The sequence below is a fragment of the Oryzias melastigma genome, linkage group LG11 (genome assembly GCF_002922805.2).
Source record: "Oryzias melastigma strain HK-1 linkage group LG11, ASM292280v2, whole genome shotgun sequence".
Classification (NCBI taxonomy): Eukaryota; Metazoa; Chordata; class Actinopteri; order Beloniformes; family Adrianichthyidae; genus Oryzias; species Oryzias melastigma.
The window spans coordinates 24,234,493-24,256,385 of record NC_050522.1 but is presented as its reverse complement, the minus strand read 5'-3'; the positions used below and the strand labels follow the sequence as shown (position 1 = coordinate 24,256,385).

At 35.9% G+C, this 21,893-nt stretch overlaps 1 protein-coding gene across 4 annotated transcripts in view; it reads right to left on the bottom strand.

Annotated features, from left to right (window-relative positions):
• Window positions 1–21,893, bottom strand: part of samd12 (sterile alpha motif domain containing 12) — a 156,935-nt gene that overhangs the window by 121,437 nt on the left and 13,605 nt on the right. For all 4 annotated transcript variants that reach the window (XM_036214368.1, XM_024298582.2, XM_024298586.2 and 1 more), the window contains exon 2: window positions 10,520–10,728. In XM_036214368.1, the coding sequence (XP_036070261.1) occupies window positions 10,520–10,728 (209 nt within the window). The remainder of the gene's footprint in view (window positions 1–10,519; window positions 10,729–21,893) is intronic.

The window sequence follows — 21,893 nt, the reverse complement described above, 5'->3', positions numbered from 1 at the left end:
TGAGTAAAAAAATGCAACAAATAGTTTAAGTTTTATGATGGATTATTAGGGAAACCCAAAAAACAAACAAAAAAAACAACAATATTACTAGTTTATTTCTCGTAAAAATACAACTTTAAATCTCGAAAATTTACAACTTTTAGTCTAGTAAATCTGTGAGTTTTATTTTCATATATTTTTGTAATTTTTTTTTGTAAATTTCCAAAATCTCATAACTTTTACGAGTAAATTCACGATTTTTAATCTTGTAAATCGATTAATTTTTATCCTGTAAATCTACAAGTTTTTCTCTCGTAAAATCACAACTTTAAATCTCATAAATTGACAAGTTTATTTTGTAAATTTATGACTTAAAATCTTGTAAATTTATTATTTTTAATCTCATAAATCTATGGGTTTTAATCTTGTAAATTTACTAAATGACATCTCTTAAATTTACAATTTTTAATCTTGTAAACAGTTCTGTCTCGTAAATTTAGGACTTTAAATCTTGTAAATCTATGAGTTTTAATCTTGTAAATTTACACTTTTTTTTCATAAATTTACGACTTTAAATCTAGTACATTTACTAGATTTAAAGTCGTAAATTTACAACTTTTCATCTCTGAATTTTAAGACTTAATATAGTAAATACATGAATTGTAATCGCGTAATTTTGAGTTTTTTTCGGGTAAATTTAAGACTTGAAATCTCGTTAATATACAATTTTTAATTTCATAAATTTACAAGAAGAAACTCATTGATTTACGAGATTAAAAGTAATAAATTTATGAGATTTAAAGTCGTAAATTTCTGTTTTTAATCTTCTAAATTTACAAATTTTTTCTTGAAAATTTACGAGTTTAAATCTCAAATTTACGAATTGAAATCTTATAAATGTATTACTTTTAATCTCGTAAATCAATGAGTTTTAATCTCGTGAATTTATGCTTTCTTTCTCGTGAATTTACGACTTTAAATCTTGTGAATTTGGGAGATTAAAAGTCTTAAGTGGACAAGAAAAAAGTCATAATTTTAGCGTATGACTTTTAGAGTCATAAATATACAACTTAATTCTAGTAATTTAGCAGTTACGACGTATTTCTTGTAAATGTACGAGATTTAAAGTTGTAATTTAAAAAAAAGTTCTTTAGAAAGTAGCTCTAATACTCTGTTGTAAAGTTGTACTTTAAACGTTGGGCTTTGTTTTCTTCCACACATTATGTTTAAAGAGTAACCAACCGGTAAATCAACTTTTTTTAGGTCGACCGAGCATTAGCATTAGCCGTCCTATGGGAAATCACATTGTACGTTAGCATCAAGCTAGCGGACTTTAGCTTTGAGCGCTATATTTATCTCTACTTTTAGGGCTCAATTTTTGATCTATTAAGCTTAAATCGATTAAATGATTTTAACAACACAACCCTAACTTAATATAGACTTCCATAAATTATAGTCTAAAACCACCTGTGTGCTGCCCCCTACAGGTTGAAACAAGGTATTACAGTTTAATTTTGCGAACTGGTTTAAGTCCGACGACATTTCAGAAGTTTCAGGTCATCATGCTCAGGATAAAAGCCCCGCCCAGCTTTGATTCTTTATCGTTATCGTGTTAGCTTTAGCATTTTTCTTTCGGTTGTCAAAAATCTACTAGCTTGCACACCTTTCCAGTGGAGTTGGAAGTTAGTCAATGGTATTAGAGGGCATTGAATCTAGCAAACTCCATCCTGGTAATGGGATTTGTAATTAACATTCCACTCGGGATTGTTAGCTTATTACTGTAGCCTTTATTAGCTATGATGCTAGCATCCTTTCACCACTCGGACACGAGTCCCCTTCAGTCCTGCTGACCCGCGTGTTGTGCCAAGATATGTATCACCTGTCAGATATTTATTTCGTTAGATCACTTTGGCTTGCATCACGTTCCATTATCGATTATACAGAATACCCTCCTTAAGCCCCGCCCCCTTTTAAAATTTCAAATCTGGGCTGAGAGTGAAGTCAGCCTCCAACTGTCTAAATTTGAGTAATTATCTAGGACAGTTTCTGCAGAGCGGCTGGAGTTCATTAGATATTGACATCTTAAGTTGTGGGTGGGAAACCCCGCCCCCTCTTCCCCTCCCTGTTGCCGATAGCTCAAAGGGAGGAACTTGCGTGTTTTATGTGTCACAAATGCGATCTATTTTCAAATGGCTCCTGATTTACGACAATGTGTGTACTCAGAAATGTGATTTTGAGATTTCATCAGGAAAAGGCCATTTTTGGTTCTTTAATGTAACCTGATATGTCAGGGACAAATGGAGGTGATGCTCAGGTGTGAGCAGGTGACCTGGGGTGAGTCTGTACGACGCTTTGCTTTGACAAATTCCAAAAGTGTCCCACTATTTCTCCCGGTGACAGGCGGGACAGGACGGAGCCCCCAAATGAAGACGAAGAAGCAGGAAGAGCTCCCGCTGTGGCCTACTGCCCTCTAGTGTCCCAGACGGGAACTGCAACCCAGCCTGGAGAAAGGACAGAAAGTAAGACGAGCGGGGCAGCTGCCAATAATGTCATGTTGCCTGAGTGAGAGGCCGAGAAACGGAGCGCGGCGCGTCTGCATCATCTCCGCTGCACAGCTAATTAACAGCTTTGGCGTGCGCTCCCCCAGCTCCCCTTTCTTCCTGCCTCGCTCGATTTCTCTTGGCCAGAGCTGGCAGGAGATGAAAATTCCCTCCATTAATTAATCCTTAACACACAGGGATGGGGATGAGAGCGTGATAAGCCTGAGAGTGCGCGGCGCGGCTGGAGTGGAGTCCGGATGGTTGACAGAATAACACGGCGTGCTGGATAAATTATTGAGCCTTCATAAGGAGCCTCTGTTCAAAATTGGATTTACAGGCAATGCCAACTTTGCTCAGGCACATCAAAGAAAGTACGTAAGACCTCTTCAAGCCCCCGACCTTGGGATTTGGCAGGGTTCATAAAGCATAGCGGGGTGCATTAACTCCAAACAAGATATATTCACCTTGGGCTGGATATTGATTACGACTGCGATGTGGTGATTTGCTGCGGATGTTATTCCCATTAACTGGGAGTAAATGGCTGTTTTATGCTTCATGTTTAATCTATGGCTAAACTCAGACTCCATTACAAATCTCAGTGGGTGCATTGTTCATCTGAAACCCAGGCTTTTTTTGGAAATGTGCAAAAAAAAAGTAAAACAAATGAAACCAGAGCACTTCCGCCTTAAGAGATTTGTTATCGTAGACACATCTGACTCCTTAAGGCCTCAGTCACATGCATCTGCACAGGGGGGGTTGATCAATAGGGGGGCTATAACACACATTTCAGTGGCCACTTTCAATGAAAAGACCATGCAAACGTGAGTAAAAGTCCAAAATTTTGCGTTTTATGCGTAGACGACCCCTATCCACCCGTAAGAGCAGCTGGTACTGAGGATCGGTTTATAAGGCAAAACAATCGGCCACGGAACCACGTCCTACCACGACCACACGGTCTAGATCAGGAGAGTCAAACTCAATCACACAACGCTGAAGCTATTAGCCAGCTGAAATACTAGCTAAATGCCAAATTAGCCACAAAAAAAAAGAAAAAAGAAAACTTAGGCTAGCATGTAGCTAAAATATTAGCTAAACTCCAAAATAGCCTAAAAATATTTAGTAAATGCCAAAATAGTCCAAAAAGCTAGCATAATGCCAATTATTAAAACTTTTAAACCATAACTTTTTAACATAATTATGAACTAGAGATATAACATTACCTGTGATAACACTAGTGTGAATGCTGGAAGATGAATTTGGACAGAAGATGCCAGTGCTGATAGTAGAAGATGCTAAAAACACTGAAGCTAATAGCCAGCTAAAATATTAGCTAAATGCCAAATTAGCCAAAAAACAAACAAAAAAAAAATTTGGCTAGCTGAAAAAGCTAGCATGTAGCTGAAATATTAGCTAAACTCCAAAATATCCTAAAAAAATCTTAGTAAATGCCAAAATCGTCCAAAAAGCTAGCAGAAAATCAATTATTACAACTTTAAAACCGTAACTTTTTAACATAATTATGAACTAGATATATAGCATTACCTGTGATAACACTAGTGTGAATGCTGGAAGCTGAATTTGGCTGCTGCAGATGCTAGTGCTAATGATGTTGAAATTGATTGCTAAAAGCGCTGAAGTAGATAGTCAGTTAAAATCTAACTAAATGCCAAATTAGCTTAAAAAATACTTGAAGAAAAAAAAAAAAACTTTGGTTAGTCAAAACAGTTGGCACGTAGCTGAAAAAATAACAAAACTTTAAAACAGCCTAAAAAATCCTAAATTACCCAAAATAGCTAGCATGTAGCTGAAATGTTAGCTAAACTCCGAAACAGCGTAAAAAATTTTTAGTAAATGCTTAAATAGTCCACCAACATAGCAGAATACCAATTTTTAAAACTTTAAACTGTAACTTTTTAACATAATTATGAATAATAAAAAGACAGGAATATTATTCAAGTATAAATCAACTTAAACCTTAAATAACTTTCAATATTTTACTCTCCATAAAAATATATTTTGTCAAATTTTACAAGTTAGAAATGAGCAGAAGATAACATCAGGGCATTAATAACAATAAATTTAAACGATCTGGAGGGCCGGATAGAATTACCAGGAGGGCCGGATCCGGCCCCCGGGCCTGGACTTTGTCAAATGTGGTCCAGTTCATTCTAAGGTTAGCTCCAATAACAATAACGACATTTTTTAGAGGCGTAAATATTTGATGATTTGTTTATACGTGTTTGTCAACAGGCAAAAACCCATTAAAACGTCAATTCACAAACTAAAATCACTGAATTTTAAAATAAATATAATAACCATTAAATATATAAAAATAACACTGATAAATTAATTATTCCATATAAATATTTTAATATACTTTTCCTTGATTCCTAGTGACACATGTGGATCCTTGAGATTCTGTTTTTATATCAATATTTTTATTCGTTGGTTTTATGTTTAAGTTTTCCCACATCTATTTTAATAAGTTTGTGGTTATTAAATGGTGCAGACAGGACAAGATTGATGGTAAATGAGAGTTTTTTGTGTTTTAAAATAAGTTTTTTTCAAAAAAGGTACATTTGAAATGTATCATCTGCTCCGTATTTTAATAAAATATAGCTGAACTTATGGTTGAAATTAAATATGCAAATTTGGAACTGAATGAAATAAAATGCTGACAAATTTCTGGACTGAGTTTTTTTGGCTGTTATATCGAATCAGTTGAAATAAGTACAGATAAAATGGTGTAAAAATGTAATATAGTATAACATAGGTTGTGATTAGGACTCACAGGTACAAACCTCAACATAAAGACCCTTAATGGATCTTCAGGAGCAGCGACAGCAGCAGCGGCTGCATGGAGAGCAGCTGAAGCCTCAGTCTGTGTTGGAATCATCCGCGGGGCGGCGCAGATGTTTGGACGCGGCGCGTCAGGACGGCGCGGCGCGGCGGCATCTGGAAACCTGAAGCCCATCCAGATGCCGTTTTTACTCCATTAAAAAGCAGAGAGTTATCTCAACGCTCATTACGGCCTTCAATTTGTATGAATTAATAAAACATCTTTATGGCGATTAGAAGCGGCACTAAGAGGCGGGACATTAACTCACAGCTGCAAATATTTGTGGAAACTTGAATCCAATAAAGGCGTTGCTGCAGGACGCACACGGACGGGATTAGTGCCTGAATCCATAGACGGACTTGAAACCTTTATTAATATTTCTACATGGAATCAAAATAACTATTGATAGGCCTGGTATGTAAGGCTGCTTTGGTTAAAGCCTTTGGGAGGATCAATTTGCAGACATCTTATCGTCACTAAAAATACTTTTATGATATTCCCTTAACATAACCAGTCTGTGTATATTTATCAACAATAATCATAAATACGTATTCAAATACTATAAGGTTTATATTCCTAAAGACACTCAGTAAGCTATTAATAAAAGTCAGATTTTAGTTTAATCATGTAAAGTCTTCCTGACATGTCAATCGGTCACGGTGTCCCACAGGGCTCCATACTAAGAATCCTAGTTTTTCAATCTAGAAATACTTCCATTTAAAATATAATTAGGCAGCAAACCATATTGATTAAAATTGTCATTATTTCAGGGATCAATAAAACAAATAAACATAAAGAGCTAATAAATTTTAACTTCTTCAGAGTTTATTCTTTAAAAAATGATTACTGGTGATTTTATCATGAGAAGTAAACAACAGGGGATTTATAAAATGAAAATATATTTATAAATGTAGAAAAACCTCAAACGTTGGTGGATAGTTAGATTATTATATAGAATATTTTATTATATTTTTGGGTAGATTTTAAATGAAAATTCTATGATTATGTTGATTTTAGTGACCAATGAGTTTTGGCCTGTTGGCAAACATAAATAAATACATAAATGTTTCTGTTTTTGGATGTTTTATGGCTTTATTGTATCTTTGATTATTTTCTCTGATGTGTATTAAGATTCCATCCATCTGGTCTTCATTTTCAGTCTCTGTTACACTGAATACGTTTATTGTTGAGTATTTCTGATCTGCAAATGTACTGTAACCATGTAGTCTGAGATTATTAAATGACATCAAACTTTATTTATTTATTTGTGGTTTGAAGTAGAAAGATCTTTAACGACGTCGGATCACGTGGCTGGACTCTGATCCACAGCGACCGTTATTAAAGATGTGGTTAAAGACGCTGCACCGTGTGGGTCTAAAGAGGGATTATAGATACATAATCTCTGAGATTAGATCAGATATTTTAAGGGGCATAATCCTCTGAGGATGTAAAGCTCCACTGGAGTCCATCTGATTACAGAACTTTGTTTAAAAAAAGAGTCTAAACTCTAAACTTAGAAGAAGTTGAATAAAGTTTAGACGGATGATGAGCATCACAGGACAGAAAGGTTTATACTGTCTACCAATAATATTACTTTAAGACAGAATTCAAACACATTGCTTGATGTTAGTTGATGTATTTATATGTAAAAGGTGTTATATAGAGAAAAGTTAATTGTTATTTGGCAACAAAACCACTAATTAGCGTTAATTTGAGTAATAATAATAATAAAAACAAACATTGTGTCTTAATTTCCTGTTTAAACTCTAACAGACTGTAATACGAAATGATCCAGTATCCTAGATTTAACGCAAATCGAACATAAACTACTTTTTTTTAAATTTATATGCTAAATATGACATCTCCCATTCACCAAAATAAAAGCCTGATAAACATAAACAACAAAAAATGTATATTTATTTTTCCCAAATGACAAATTGTTCAATGAATTGCAACCAAACTTGATAATCTAACGCGCCTCAAGGTGACTTTTCCCAGAGACTTCTGGGAAATTTTCAAGACACTGGGATTTGAAGTTCGGATCCCCAGAAAAAATGGTAAACGCTTAAAGAGTGCACAAAGTACTGAATTTAAGTATAATGCTGTGTATTTAATAAAGTAATCAGGATTTGATCAGAACTGCAGAAACTTTCCCATCAGCACCTTTACGCCTTATGTCAGTTTTTCCCATAATTCCTTTACGATGCTTTTCTTCAGAGCTGAATCGGATATTAAAAATTAATAGAATACTTTCATGTTGCTTTAACGACTATTGATTAAAAGATTGACTCACATCTAATCCAGATTGATCTAATCAGAATTAAAATCCCACTCTGATCTTTTTTATTAACTATTTTCTTATCATACTAGTTTTTAAGGACTATTTTGTTATTTACTAAGATTTATAGGCAGTTTGAGTTTAGCTAATATTTCAGCTACATGCTAGCTGTTGTGACTATTTTTGGCTTTCCTTTTTCATTTTTTATGTTTTTTTGGAGTTAGGCTAATATTTACACACTAGTTGTTTTGGCTAATTTTGGCTTTTTTTCAGTTTTTTAGGATATTTTGAAATTTAGCTATTTTTTCAGCTAAATTTTTTCAGCTGTTTTGACTAACCTAAGTTTGTTTTTTTGTTTTTTTAGGCTGATTTGGCATTTAACTAATATTTTAGCTGGCTATAAGGCTCTGTGTTTACAGCTAGCCTTCAGCTTCAGTGTTTTTAGCTATCAATTTCAGTGTTTTCAGCTATCAGCTTCAGTGTTTTTAGCTCTCAATTTCAGTGTTTTCAACTATCAGCTTCAGTGTTTTTAGCTATCAATTTCAGTGTTTTCAACTATCAGCTTCAGTGTTTTTAGCTATCAATTTCAGTGTTTTCAACTATCAGCTTCAGTGTTTTTACCTCTCAATTTCAGTGTTTTCAGCTATCAGCTTCAGTCTTTTTAGCTATTAATTTCAGCGTTTTCAGCTATTAGCTTCAGCGTTTTCAGCTATCAGCTTCAGTGTTTTTAGCTATCAATTTTAGCGTTTTCAGCTATCAGCTTCAGCGTTTTCAGCTATCAGCTTCAGTGTTTTCAGATATCAGCTTCAGCGTTTTTAGCAATCATTTTCAGCATCTTCAGCTATCAGCTCTAGCATATTTAGCGGCCAGATTCAGCTTACAGCATTCACACTAGCATTATCACAGGTTATGCTGTATATCTAGTTCATAATGTCTGATCCAATCAGAATTAAAAACCTCTGTCACCTCTGAGTTGTGGGCGGGACTGTTGCCGCGGGAGCGGAGCAGGGAGCCGGTGGCTCCGCCCAGCACTTTTCAACTGTTTTTTTTTTTATCTGCTTCTGATTCACAACAATTTGTCCTCTAGAATCAGAAAAAAGACACAAAACATTTAAAAAAAAAAACAATTTTCATCAGAGTGGGTCTTTAAATGGAAACATTTTCATTTGTTTGAATCATCAAATGTTTTAAACTCACCAAAAAAAAAAAAGCCTTAAACTTTAAAAGACTCATTTAACTGATCGATGAGCTGGCTCTGGTTCCGAGCTCTTTGGGTTTATGGCATCAGAACCTAAATGTGTTTAATGGATTGACTTTCTCCTAAAACACGAGGACATTAAATCCAAACACAAACAGTCATAACAAGGTTAGTTTAGTTATTAGATACGGATTTGTAAAAACTTTTAGAAAAAAATCATTTTTGGAGCATTTACTTTATCATTTCTAGTGTCTAAAAGGCTTTGATTGGTGCTGATCCATTTAAATAACACAAACCAGAAATCAGTGGACTATTAAATGATATTTTCCTAATTTTCTGCAGCACAACAACAACAATTTACCAATTGAGAGGAGATGTCTTCCCTGACATTTACGCAGAAATAAAAGAGTCTAAAGGAAGTGGATTTGTCAGAGTTGATGTCTGACTCTAAAGTCCGTCCACTTTCTTTGACTGAGATCTAATCATCCCAGGCGGAGGAGACCTGCAGAACGTGTCGGCTTCAAAGACTCCTGTCTCCTCTCACCACAGGCGATTTCTGGTTGGGAAGTGAGGAATTATTCTGGCCCACTGATGACGGCTCCTTTGATCCGTTATCACAAACCAGACGAGGACTCAACAATAGGATCGTTCTACGGAAGTGGAGGGAAAAACTTCTATTCTTTTAGCATAAATCCTGTGACATAATAATGATTTAACATCTTATATTTCACTTGTAGATCAATTCATTTTTTTGTTTCTTTAGGCCTATTTGGCATTTAGCAATTATTTTAGGGGCTAAAGGCTTCAGCGTTTTCAACTATCAGCTTCAGCATTTTTAGCTATCAATTTCAGCATCTTCAGCTATCAGCACTAGCATCTTTAGCGGTCAAATTCAGCTTCCAGCATTCACACTAGCATTATTGCAAGTAATCCTATATATCTAGTTCATTATTATGTTAAACTGTTACAGTTTTAAAGTTTTTAAAATGTAGTTTTAGAGTGTTCAATAAATGTTTATCCTTTTCGGCCTGTGATCTAAGGTATGTTTTGGATTTAGCCCCAGTGTGTGATTGAGTTTGACACTCCTGATTTAGAGCACAACTGGTTACTTTAAAAATATTTCCTTAAAAGAGTTTAGAAAATTCGTATATAGATGTTCATTTAGTCACAAATGTTTGTTTAGGTCGACTGAATGTTAGCATTAGCCGTCCTATGGGAAATCCCATTATATGATAGCATCAAGCTAGTAGACTTTAGCATTATCAATCTTTGCTTTTATAGATCGATTATTGATCTATTAAGCTTAGATCGATTCAGATTGATTTCATTAGGTTGAGAAAATGGTGAAAGTATTCAACCAAATGAAAAACTTTTATATCTAAAAACAGAGAAGTAAAGATTGTTTTTATTCCCTCAGTCTTTGACTGCAGGCGTCCATTTTTCTGACTTTAAATGTGTTCAGTTTGCTGGAAACGATATTAAAATAAAACATGAAACTAAAGTTCTGGTGCACCATTATCCAGACTCTGGCGCCCCCCAGTGGTAATTTCATGAACAGCAATAAATGGAAACAACAGAATTATTCCAGAAAACTGTAGATTTTTGCAGTTTGAAAACAGCACAAACATTTTCAGTGGAAGTTCTCCACATTTTGGAGACCCGAGTGTCGGTGGACGCGCTCTTACCCGGGTCAGCTCCGACTCGGACACGGAGCGGTGCGGCGGGGAGCGGCGATGGTACGCGGACGGGCTGATGTCCCGGTAGCCCGGGCTGTCGTCGTCCAGCAGCACGGGCTCGGCGTCCACGGACTCCTCCACCTCCTCCAGGTGAGACGTCATGTCGTCCTGACGCATCAGATGGTTGATGCCATTCTGGCTCAGGTTGGGGTGAACCGCTGGAGAAGAGAGGAGCATCAAACGCTTGTCCTCACATCAAACTATGAGCTTTCTTTAATGTTTATGGACTTTTAGATTAATGCATTTCTTATAGAAATGTTGCCAGGTCTGCTGATCATCATCCTACAGTCTGGAGAGGTTTTTCACTGAGAGAAAAAACCATTTCAGATCAAAAATATGCACCAAAACGCCACAAGATGGCAGCAGATGACCAGAAGAAGCTCTAAGGGTTTGGTTTTTATGTCACAGAATTAGTAGCAAATACTTTGCCATCAAACAGCAAGAAAAGTTAGAAATACAGAAAAAGTAGGAAATTTAAAAAGTCAATAAAATATAAAACCAGGAATCCAGAAAAACAGGTGAGTCAGCATCAAGAAGAGACTAAATGTCTCTAAAAAAGTAAAAAAAAAAATCCTTATAACCACATCCATCCATCCATCTTCTTCTGCTCATCGGGGACATGAGACCAAATCTTCTCAAAAATCTGAAATAAGAATGTGATACTTTAGGTCCTATAAATGCTAAATTCAAGCACAAAAGGAAATGTTGCTGTTATTCATTTTTAAGTGTATTTTTTTTTTATAAAATCCGTCTTATGTAATTGCTTTGCATAATGCATTGACTACATGTTTATTATTATATTTATAAAACCGTAATAATGTCTAAAGTAATCGATTAGTATGTTTGTTTGAAGTAAAAAAACAATAAACAAACAAGATTTTATGTCATGTTTTTGTCTTTTCACTTAATAAAAGATGAAAATTAGCTTTAATTAAGGCTGCCACAATTAGTCAATTAATCGATTATTAAAATAGTCGATTAATTTAGTCATTGATTAGTTCTTAGTTTATATTATATGGAGTCAGAGTGTATTCAAGTACAAAGTTATTATGGGATTTTGGATTATTTTGGCATTTATTGAGGTTTTTTTAGGCTATTTCTGAGTTTAGCTAATATGTCAGCTACATGCTAGCTATCTGGGCTAATTTAGATTTTTTTTCATTTTTTAAGCTAATTTGAAGTTTAGTTAATATTTCAGCTGCAGATGGATATTTTGGCTAATTTAGGCTTTTTTTAAAAGTTTATTAGGTCGTTTTGGAAATTGGCTAATATAACAGCTACATGCTAGCTGTTTTGGCTAACTTAGGCTTTTTTGTCGTTTTTTTTTTTAGGCTTTTAAGTAATATTTTAGTTGGCTACAACCTTAAATATTTTCAGCTATTAACTTTAGTGATTTCAGCTATCAACTTCCGCATTTTTAATTACCCATGTCAACATCTTCAGCTATCGTCATTAGCATCTTCAGTGGCCAAATTCAGCTAACAGCATTCATGCTATATATCCTGTTTCTAGTTAGATGGTTAAGATACAAGCTTCACATCCAACGATTAATTTAGTAGTCGACTAATCAGTGATTACTCGACCTCTAAATTAATCGTTTGTGGCAGCACTTGCATTAATTAACCATTACTTCTCCTTTATTATTAATAATGAATCGATTATTGGAACCTTATCATAGAGTGAGAACAGAGGAGCGGTTTCAGTGTTGGACGGAGGAAAGCTGACGGTTCGGACCGTGAAGGACAAACTCTCATGTCAGCAGCAGACGTTTTGTATTCTGTTACCGTCCCGCTCCGTCTTTTCTACATAAAGCAGTTTTCCTCGTCGTATCAGGTGTCGCATCACGTGCAGTTCTTGTCTCAATAATTGGTGATGGCGGCACAGAGGGGACGGCTAACTCTGAATAGATAGGAGGCAGCAGAAGAGGATCTGTCAGGACAGACGGATGCTAAAGTCCAGACGTTTGTCAAAACTGCAGATTCATCTCCTTAAAGAACTGAAAGATGAAGGAAACAGCTGTGAAAGATCAACAGAATGAAGATTTAGTCACATTTACCTGCACAGGTGGTGCATGTGAACACAGGACAGAGGTGTCAAACTCAATCGTTCAAGGGGCCAAAATCCAAAACACACTTTAGGTCACGGGGCGAACAGGATAAACATTTACTGAACACTCTAAAACTACTTTTTTAAAACTTTAAAACCGTAATTGTTTTAACATAATTATTAACTAGATATGTAGCATTAACTGGGATAATGACAGTGTGAATGATTTAAGCTGAATTTGGCCGCTGAAGATGCTAGTGCTGATAGTTGAAAGCTGAAAATGCTGAAATTGATAGCTAAAAACGCTGAAGCTGATAGCTTAAAATGCTGAAGCTGATAACTGAAAATGCTGAAGCTGATAACTGAAAATGCTGAAGCTGATAGCTGAAAATGCTGAAGTTGATAACTGAAAACGCTGAAGTTGATAGCTGAAAATGCTTAAGCTGATAAATGAAAATGCTGAAGCTGATAACTGAAAATGCTGAAGCTGATAGATGAAAATGCTGAAGCTGATAACTGAAAATGCTGAAGCTGATAGCTGAAAATGCTGAAGTTGATAACTGAAAACGCTGAAGCTGATAGGTGAAAATGCTGAAGCTGATAAGCTCAGATAAACTCTACCAGCTCAGTGGCCTTGTGGTAGAGTGTCCGTCCTGAGATTGGAAGGTCGTGGGTTCAAATCCCGGCCGAGTCATACCAAAGACTTTAAAAATGGGACCCAGTGCCTCCCTGCTTGGCACTCAGCACTAAGGAGTTGGACTGGGGGGTTAAACCACCAAATGGTTCCCGAGCGCGGCTGTGTCTGCAGCTCACCGCTCCCCCAGGGGATGGGTCAAATGCGGAGAACAAATTTCACACACCTAGGTGCGTGACAAATAGTGGGACTTTAACTTTAACTTGACTTTATAACTGAAAACGCTGAAGTTAATAGCTGAAAATGCTAAAGTGTATAGCTGAAAACACTGAAGCTGATAGGTGAAAATGCTGAAGCTGATAACTGAAAACGCTGAAGTTAATAGCTGAAAATGCTAAAGTGTATAGCTGAAAACACTGAAGCTGATAGGTGAAAATGCTGAAGCTGATAACTGAAAACGCTGAAGTTAATAGCTGAAAATGCTAAAGTGTATAGCTGAAAACACTGAAGCTGATAGGTGAAAATGCTGAAGCTGATAACTGAAAACGCTGAAGTTAATAGCTGAAAATGCTAAAGTGTATAGCTGAAAACACTGAAGCTGATAGGTGAAAATGCTGAAGCTGATAACTGAAAACGCTGAAGTTAATAGCTGAAAATGCTAAAGTGTATAGCTGAAAACACTGAAGCTGATAGGTGAAAATGCTGAAGCTGATAACTGAAAACGCTGAAGTTAATAGCTGAAAATGCTAAAGTGTATAGCTGAAAACACTGAAGCTGATAGTTGAAAACGCTGAAGTTGATAGCTGAAAATGCTGAAGTTGATAGCTGAAAACGCTGAAGCTGATAGTTGAAAATGCTGAAGTTGATAGTTGAAAATGCTGAAGTTGATAGCTGAAAACGCTGAAGTTGATAGCTGAAAACGCTGAAGCTGATAGTTGAAAATGCTGAAGCTGATAGCCTGCTAAAATATTAGCTGAATGCTAACTTAGAATAAAAAACCTAAACAACGTAGCCTAAAAAATCGTAGTAAATGCCAAAATAGTCCAAAAAAGATAACAGAAAGCTAATTTTGCAAACTTTAAAACTGTAACTTTTTAACATAATTATGAATAATAAAAAGACAGGAATATTATTCCAGAATAAATCTTAAATAACTTTCAATATTTTGCTCTCCATAAAAATATATTTTGTCAAAATTATACAAGTTAGAAATGAGCACAAGATAACATCGGGTCATTAATAATAATAAAATAAAATGATCTGGAGGGCCGGATAGAATTACTTGTTGAATAAATCCAGACACGGAGACGTGTACCGATGCTTTTATCCGGCTCTTCAAAATCCGATCTGCGAGAAACGTCTTCGACTGAAGCTCCTCCCACACACGGCGGGAGCTACGGCTCTTTGTTTTTCTCGTCTGAGCTGGAATCTGGATCTAAACTGTACAACTGGATAGCTCGGATATTGGTCGCTGTTTCTGTTGCACTGCTAATGTTGGGTTGGGGTTGTGAGGGGCTGTAAGCTAGCTAACCATTTGGTGGTTAACCCCCCCCCCCATCCAATCCCTTAATGTCAAGCAGGGAGGCACTCGGTCCCATTTTTAGAGTCTTTGGTATGACTCGGCCGGGATTTGAACTCACGGCGGACACTCTACCACTAGGTCACAGAGCTGGAATCTGGATCTGAGCTGCATAGCTGTGATATTTCTCTGAGCTAACGTTAGCTTGCGCTTGTGAGGCACTATTTAGCTAGGTAGAGGGAGTGTAAACGAAGGCCTGATGGGAAAATTAGCACAGGCTAACCTCCATGCTAACCGTCCCGCTCTGCAGAAAATATCTTTTACAGAAATGACAAACACTCTTATTTTGGCTAAAAACTGTCTAGCTGGAGAGAGTGTAGGAAATGAGTTTACTCGGTCCCGCCCACAGTTCAGAGGTGAATTTCTAATGAACTCCTGCCGCTCTGCAGAAACTATGTCCTAGAAAAGTTTCTAGATTTTGGCTAAAACCATCATAACTACAAGAGCATAGACTCATCATTAGAGTGAGACTTTGAGGTGCATCGATGCAGAATCGATGACGACAAACCCTCGTTCGTGTTCCCTCCTAAAGAGCTCCTGAAGCCGTGAGCGATCGTCGAAGGAGCCGAGTCGAGCACAGCTCTGGTTTGGATCCTTTATTAGAAATGAAGTCGGATTTACATGCAAAAGCTCAACAAAATGTCGCTGTTTTGATCCCAAACGACAAATTCAAACCTCAAAACGAGCAGAAAATAATCTGAAACTGACTTGAGATGCACAGCACGGCGCCCCCCCCACCAGCTCCTCTCGAGGCTGACATGAATCATGCATCTCTGCTAAGTGGATGTGAACAAAAGCCGGGGCGGACAGATGACGAGGTGATAACAGGGCTGGTCAGAGGAACGGGAGGAGAGCAGAGACGGAGGAAGGCTTTTCTTTGTTTCAGGGGGGTAGAGATGTGTTTTTTTTTTCTTAACAGCAACAGTTCCTATAAATAGCCCCGACACATGACTCCCTGACATGCGCGGTAAAGGCATCACGAGAGAGGAGGCAGGAAACGAGGAAGTGCCCCGCCGAGCTCGCCTCCATCCGTTTGATTTACTGCTAATAAACTCGATTCACAAACTCACTTAAAGATGTTTAAACATTAAAGATTAACAAAAGCTCAAGAGAAAAGGCAGAAAACAGAACCTCCAGCAAAACGAAATTAGACGAATTTACTGAAGGTAACTCAAACAAAACCATTGACTGTATATAGAGAACTGGACAGAGTGACTCCTCCCTCCAGCATTCCAAACAGGAAGTACCTAGCAAGACTTCTGTAGAGAGATAAACATCTGTCACTCATTCTATTGATTAGAATAACATTTCTTGCTCCAATATTTTTATTTTTTACATTTTCTCGTTAATTCTCATTTTTTTTCATAATATTTAATCTGCAGTTCAAGTTGTTCAAAGCTGACTAATGTTCTCTGATCTTAAAAACAGTTTATTGACAAACAACTGATAAGGAAAATAATAAACTCATATATTTTGGTTATATATTAGCTACTGATTGATTATTAATTAACTAACGATTAATTATAATTAGCATAGTTATGTGTTATTGTTGGTAGGACTGAAGATTGGAGATAATTTCCAGAATCGATTCGGTTTCAATTTTTAAAAATTCTTTTGATCTTCTTAATTCAATTCGATTAAATTTAGAGTTTACACATTTAGACACATTTGTTTAGAAATACATAAATAATCTTTATATGTTTTGAAGATATTTATATTAATCTGACACAGTTCACATACTGTAAATATATCAGTGAAATAATGAGATTATTAATATAATACAGTGTTACATGGATTCTCAAAGGGAGAATTGTTCTGTCTCTCCAGGGCGGCGTTTCAGTCTGGCCACTAGGTGGCGATCACGCTATAGCATTACAACTTATTCCAGAAGAAAAAGAAAGAATTAAAAAAAAAAATAAACGGTGCTTTAGACCACAAATGGTTAATTTAGAAAATATTTCCTTAAAAGACTTTATAAAGATGTTCATTTAGTCAGCAATGTATGTTTAGGTCAACCGAGTGTTAGCATTAGCCGTCCTATGGGAAATCCCATTCTACGTTAGCATTAGCCTTCCTATAGGAAATCCCATTCTACGTTAGCATCAAGCTAGCAGACTTTAGCTTTATTCCTTAGATTAATCTCTTCTTTTATGGATCGATTATTGATCTATTAACCTTTTGATCGATTATACCGACACAGCCCTCGTTGTTGTACGATAAGCTAACACGTAAATTTAAGCATTTCTTAAATAATTATTTGTTCAATGACGACGTTTTTGGAGAACGATTTTCACCTTATTAAAGTTAAATCATAGTAGAAGTTCATGCAGAAATATATCAACAATTCACCTAAATAATCAACTATTATGACATTTAAACTTGTAAAAATTGTTTAATATATAAACTTACCTAATTGAGCAATTATTTTGTTCCATTTAAAAAAAAAGTTTTATTTGTAATTTCATTTGCAACAAAGCAGAACAATTTAAACCCTAAAACTAATCACTTATTGTCTTAATGTAAAATAGCATCAAATCCTTTTTTAACATGTTTTATACAAGTTTAAGAAATACATCATTTAAAAAACATTTAAACTTTTGTTTTAAAAGAAAATACAGTATTTTTTCTAGGAGTATTTATTAAATTTCACTGTTTAGTTGCAAAATCCAAGTTTGGCAAAAACTTAAATAATTCTAACCCAAATAATCACAACTAATGGACAAAAGGTAAAAATATTTATTGATTAGATGCCTTTTTAACTGACTAAGTAATCTTTAACAATTAAAAATGCCAATATGATTGCTGTTTTCACATTTTATTTTACTGTTTTTGCTCATTTTTTGAGCTTCAATTCTCCATTTTATGGTCATCAGGGCTTCAAAATGTGCACAAATGCAACATTCTGCAGACTCGGAATAATATATAACAGTATTATGGTTCAGAAACACTAAAATATGTTCGTTTGAATTTTGAAAAATGAAAAACTGAGAGCTAAAAGTGTGAAACGGCAACAGAAACTATGCAAACTGCTGCTGGCAGCAGTGATGGGAGTCATGTCCTTTCGCCTGCTTGGGGGCCGTTTAGCAGAAGAAGAAAAAGGACAGGAAGGATGTGAGTGATGTCACTCCAACACCCCACCCGCCCAGCCATGCCAGAAGAAGCTGTTGGGGTTCTGGAGAGGAGGCCTGGCACCAGAACCCAACAGGATCTCTGCAAAATGCCATTTCAGTTCTGGGCGCAGCAGCTGTCGGCCTGATTTCACAGCAGCTTGGAGCCAAATGGCAAATCAGACTCTGGAAGTGGACAGGGAATGACTCGAAAAAGGGAGGAGGGGTCCCGTTTCTGTCGTTTTTACCCCACATGTTTATGTCAGCAAAAACATGTGGAGACGAACGTCCTTGAACGCATCACAACAGTTTTAAGTAAAGTTGAGCAAAGACTGAATGGAAACTCAATCCACTTCCTGAGGACTGAAGACATCTCTATCAGTCAAGGACTAATCAGAATGAGATGGAGCATAAGGGGCGGGGCTTCAGGCCAAGATGTTTTGGACAAAAGCCTCCAGGAAAAGCCAGATCCATCAGAAAAAAAACTCATTTATGAAGGCTTTTAGACTCATCCAAACTCTTTTTCTTGGAGTAAAACTGGTTTTAAAGAAGATTTTTTTTCAACAAATGAAAGTGAAATATTGATTAGAGCTGGGGTGTCAAACTCCATCACACAGGGGGTCAAAATCCAAAACACACCTTAGAACAGAATAAACACCAAAACTAAAAATTCAAAACTGTGAATTTTAACATAATTATGAACTAGATATATAGCATTACATGCAATAATGCTAGTGTGAATGCTGTAAGCTGAATCTGCCAGCTAAAGATGCTAGTGCTGACAGCTGAAGATGCTGAAATTGATAGCTAAAAATTCAGAAGCTGGTAGCTGAAATTGCTAAAGCTAATCGCTGAAAACACTGAAGCTGATAGCCACTAAAATGTTATCTAAATTACAAATTAGCCTAAAAAGTTAAAAGAAAAAAAATGTAGGTTAGCCAAAACAGCTAGCATGTAGCTAAAAAAAATGCTAAACTTCAAAATATCCTAAAAACCTGAAAAAAGCCTAAATTAGCCAAAATAGTTAGCGTGTAAAATATTAACTACACTCTAAAATAGCATAAAAAATAAAGAAAAAACACTAAATTAGCCAAAACAGCTAGCATGTAGCTGAAATATTAGCTAAACCTCAAAATTGCATAGAAACTGAAAAAGCCCAAATTAGCCAAAAGAGATAGCATGTAGCTCAAATATTAGTCTAACTTTAAAACAGCTTAAAAAAACAAAACAAAAAGTCTAAATTGGCCAAAACAGCTAGCATGTAGCTGAAAAAAAAATAGCTAAACTCCAAAATAGCCTAATTTTTTTTAAAGGCCTAAATTAGCCAAAACAGCTAGCATGTAGCTCAAATATTAGCCAAACTTCAAAATTGCATAAAAACCTGATAAAAGCCAAACTTAGCCAAAGAGAGCATGCAAAACAATAGCCTAACTTTAAAACAGGCTAAAAACACAAAAAAAAAAAGCGAAAATTAGCCAAAACAGCTAGCATGTAGCTGAAAAAAATAGCTAAACTCCAAAATAGCCTAATTTTTTTTAAAACGCCTAAATTAGCCAAAACAGTTAGCGTGTAAAATATTAGCCTAACTCCATAACAGCCTAAAAAATAAAAAAAAAACCTAAATTAGCCAAAACAGCTAGCATGTAGCTGAAATATTAGCGTAACTCCAAAACAGCCTAAAAAACTAAAATAAAAATATAAAAATATATTTTGTCAAAATTAAACTAGTTAGAAATGAGCATAAGATAACATCGGGTCATAAATGACAATAAAATAAAATGATCTGGAGGGCCGGATAGAATTACCCGAGGGCCAGATCCGGCCCCCGGGCCGTGACTTTGACACATGTGATTTAGAGCATTCATATGCAGCACAGACAGCTAACAGCATACGCTCCTGTTTTCCTCAAGATGTTTCGGCTCCAAACATGAAGAAACAGGGATGTTTGTCTTTTACCTGACTCAGTCTGTGAGTCATTCTCCAACCTGCCGTCAGAGCTTTCATGCAACATTAAAATTCATGATTCCACCGTGAAATCTGGGGCTCCTACGACCACAAAAGAGAGCAGAAACTAGGTCGGCAGCGTTAGGGGTGAAAACTACATACATATACATTTTTCAAGACTGTTAAATCATAATACATCTTTAGATTTTACTTCACGATTGGAGCTAAGACTGAAAAACACATTTTATTAAAAAAAAATTAAAATCCTATAGAAAGTTTCAAACTTATTTTGAGAAAAACAAGAACAAAAAGGGAGAAACTTAAGATTTTTGATGGAATACTTTAACTTTTTAAGACTTTTTGGAGTACTAAAACTCCAAATGTGTTATTTCTTATCAAACACAGAAATGCATGTTCGTATTTCAAATAAAAGAGCTTTTATCAATAGTGCTGGACGACATGACGATACATATCATGGGACTGTCTGTCTTTATCTTCTATTGTTTTTATTTGTTTACTTTTACTGCTAAACTTTTATGCTAAAATTTGCTACTGAGAAACCTGAAACTGTTGTGCACTTAAAAAAATATTTCTCATTTGTGACAATTCAGTTACATGTTAATTGAAAAATAAAGTCAGAGAAAAGTAAGTAATGACATTTCTTTCAGAGAATAACAGAGAATATATTTTATTGTGATATAAAATAATTGATATCATGATGTTCAATTTTACCCAGATCACCCAGCACTATTTCTCAGTAACTAAATGTGCTGCATAAACTGGAAGGTTCATGTTTTTAGGTTTCAGAGGACAAACAATAAACCATCACAACATCAGCATTGTACTTTTTTAATCACAAAAATATCCAAAGTTACAAAAATAAAAGAAAATCTTTAATTTCTTCTTGATGACTGTGTGAATAAATATGTGTTTAGCATCATTTTCTCCAGGATTCCCGACTGATTTCCAGGACACGTCCAGGTAAGTACCTTAAGATCCTTAAGATAAATGATGATTTTCACACATTTTACTGCTAAAGAGGAACATTAGATCATTTTGTTCTGCAACACGTTCTAGTTTTTTCACCAATCTAAAAAACTTCTCATTTCCTGTCGAACATCAGGATGTAAAAATGCTCCAAAATCACAGAATTAATGGAATTTAAAAGGTAAAAGTTTAAAAAATGGTCGAAAACGTCAGAAGAATTTAATTAACACTAAAGAAAACAGTTTTTGTCAAAAATAACTGCACTGTTGGGACATGGTAGCTCCAAATCAAAGGACGGTTCAGATTCTCAGCTCCAACACTCAGATTTTATCAAGCTAACTTCATCCTGATCTCCTCAAGCCTAAAGCTGAATCAGCCAGTTTCTACAGTTTGCATCAGACACAGAGGAGCTCAGCTTTGAACATTTAAACAGGAGGGATAGTGAGGGGGGGGGGCAGATCAAACTTGAGGAGAAATGAGGCAAAGACTCAGATGGAGGCAGAAAATAAGACTAAGAATGACAGAGCTGCTGACAGAAACACTGTGACCCACTTAAAGTACAAATATAACAGCATCCTGAAGAAAAGAAGCCATTTGTGTTCTGCTTCAAAGGTGCACAGTGAAAGGGCGGCAAAAATAGACCGTCTGAATTTAGGGACCAGAAAAATCTATTAATATTTGATAAGAGACACAAACATCCTCCGTATGGCCCACGGAGCAGGAGCTAACGCAGACCGAGGAGAACGTTTATGAGAACAGCAGGAGAGCTCGCTTCTTTAACCTTCTGTCCCTTTACTGCTGCAGAACCTGGAAATACGGAAATGGAACGGCAACAACTCTGAGAAACACTGCAACATGAAGCAAAAACTGTCATGTGAAAAAAACTACAACATTCAGCTAGAACCGCAACAAACCTGTAACATGTAGCTAGAACCGCAACAAAAACTGTAGCATGTAGCTAGAACCGCAACAAAAACTGTAACATGTAGCTAGAACTGCAACAAAAACTGTAGCATGTAGCTAAAA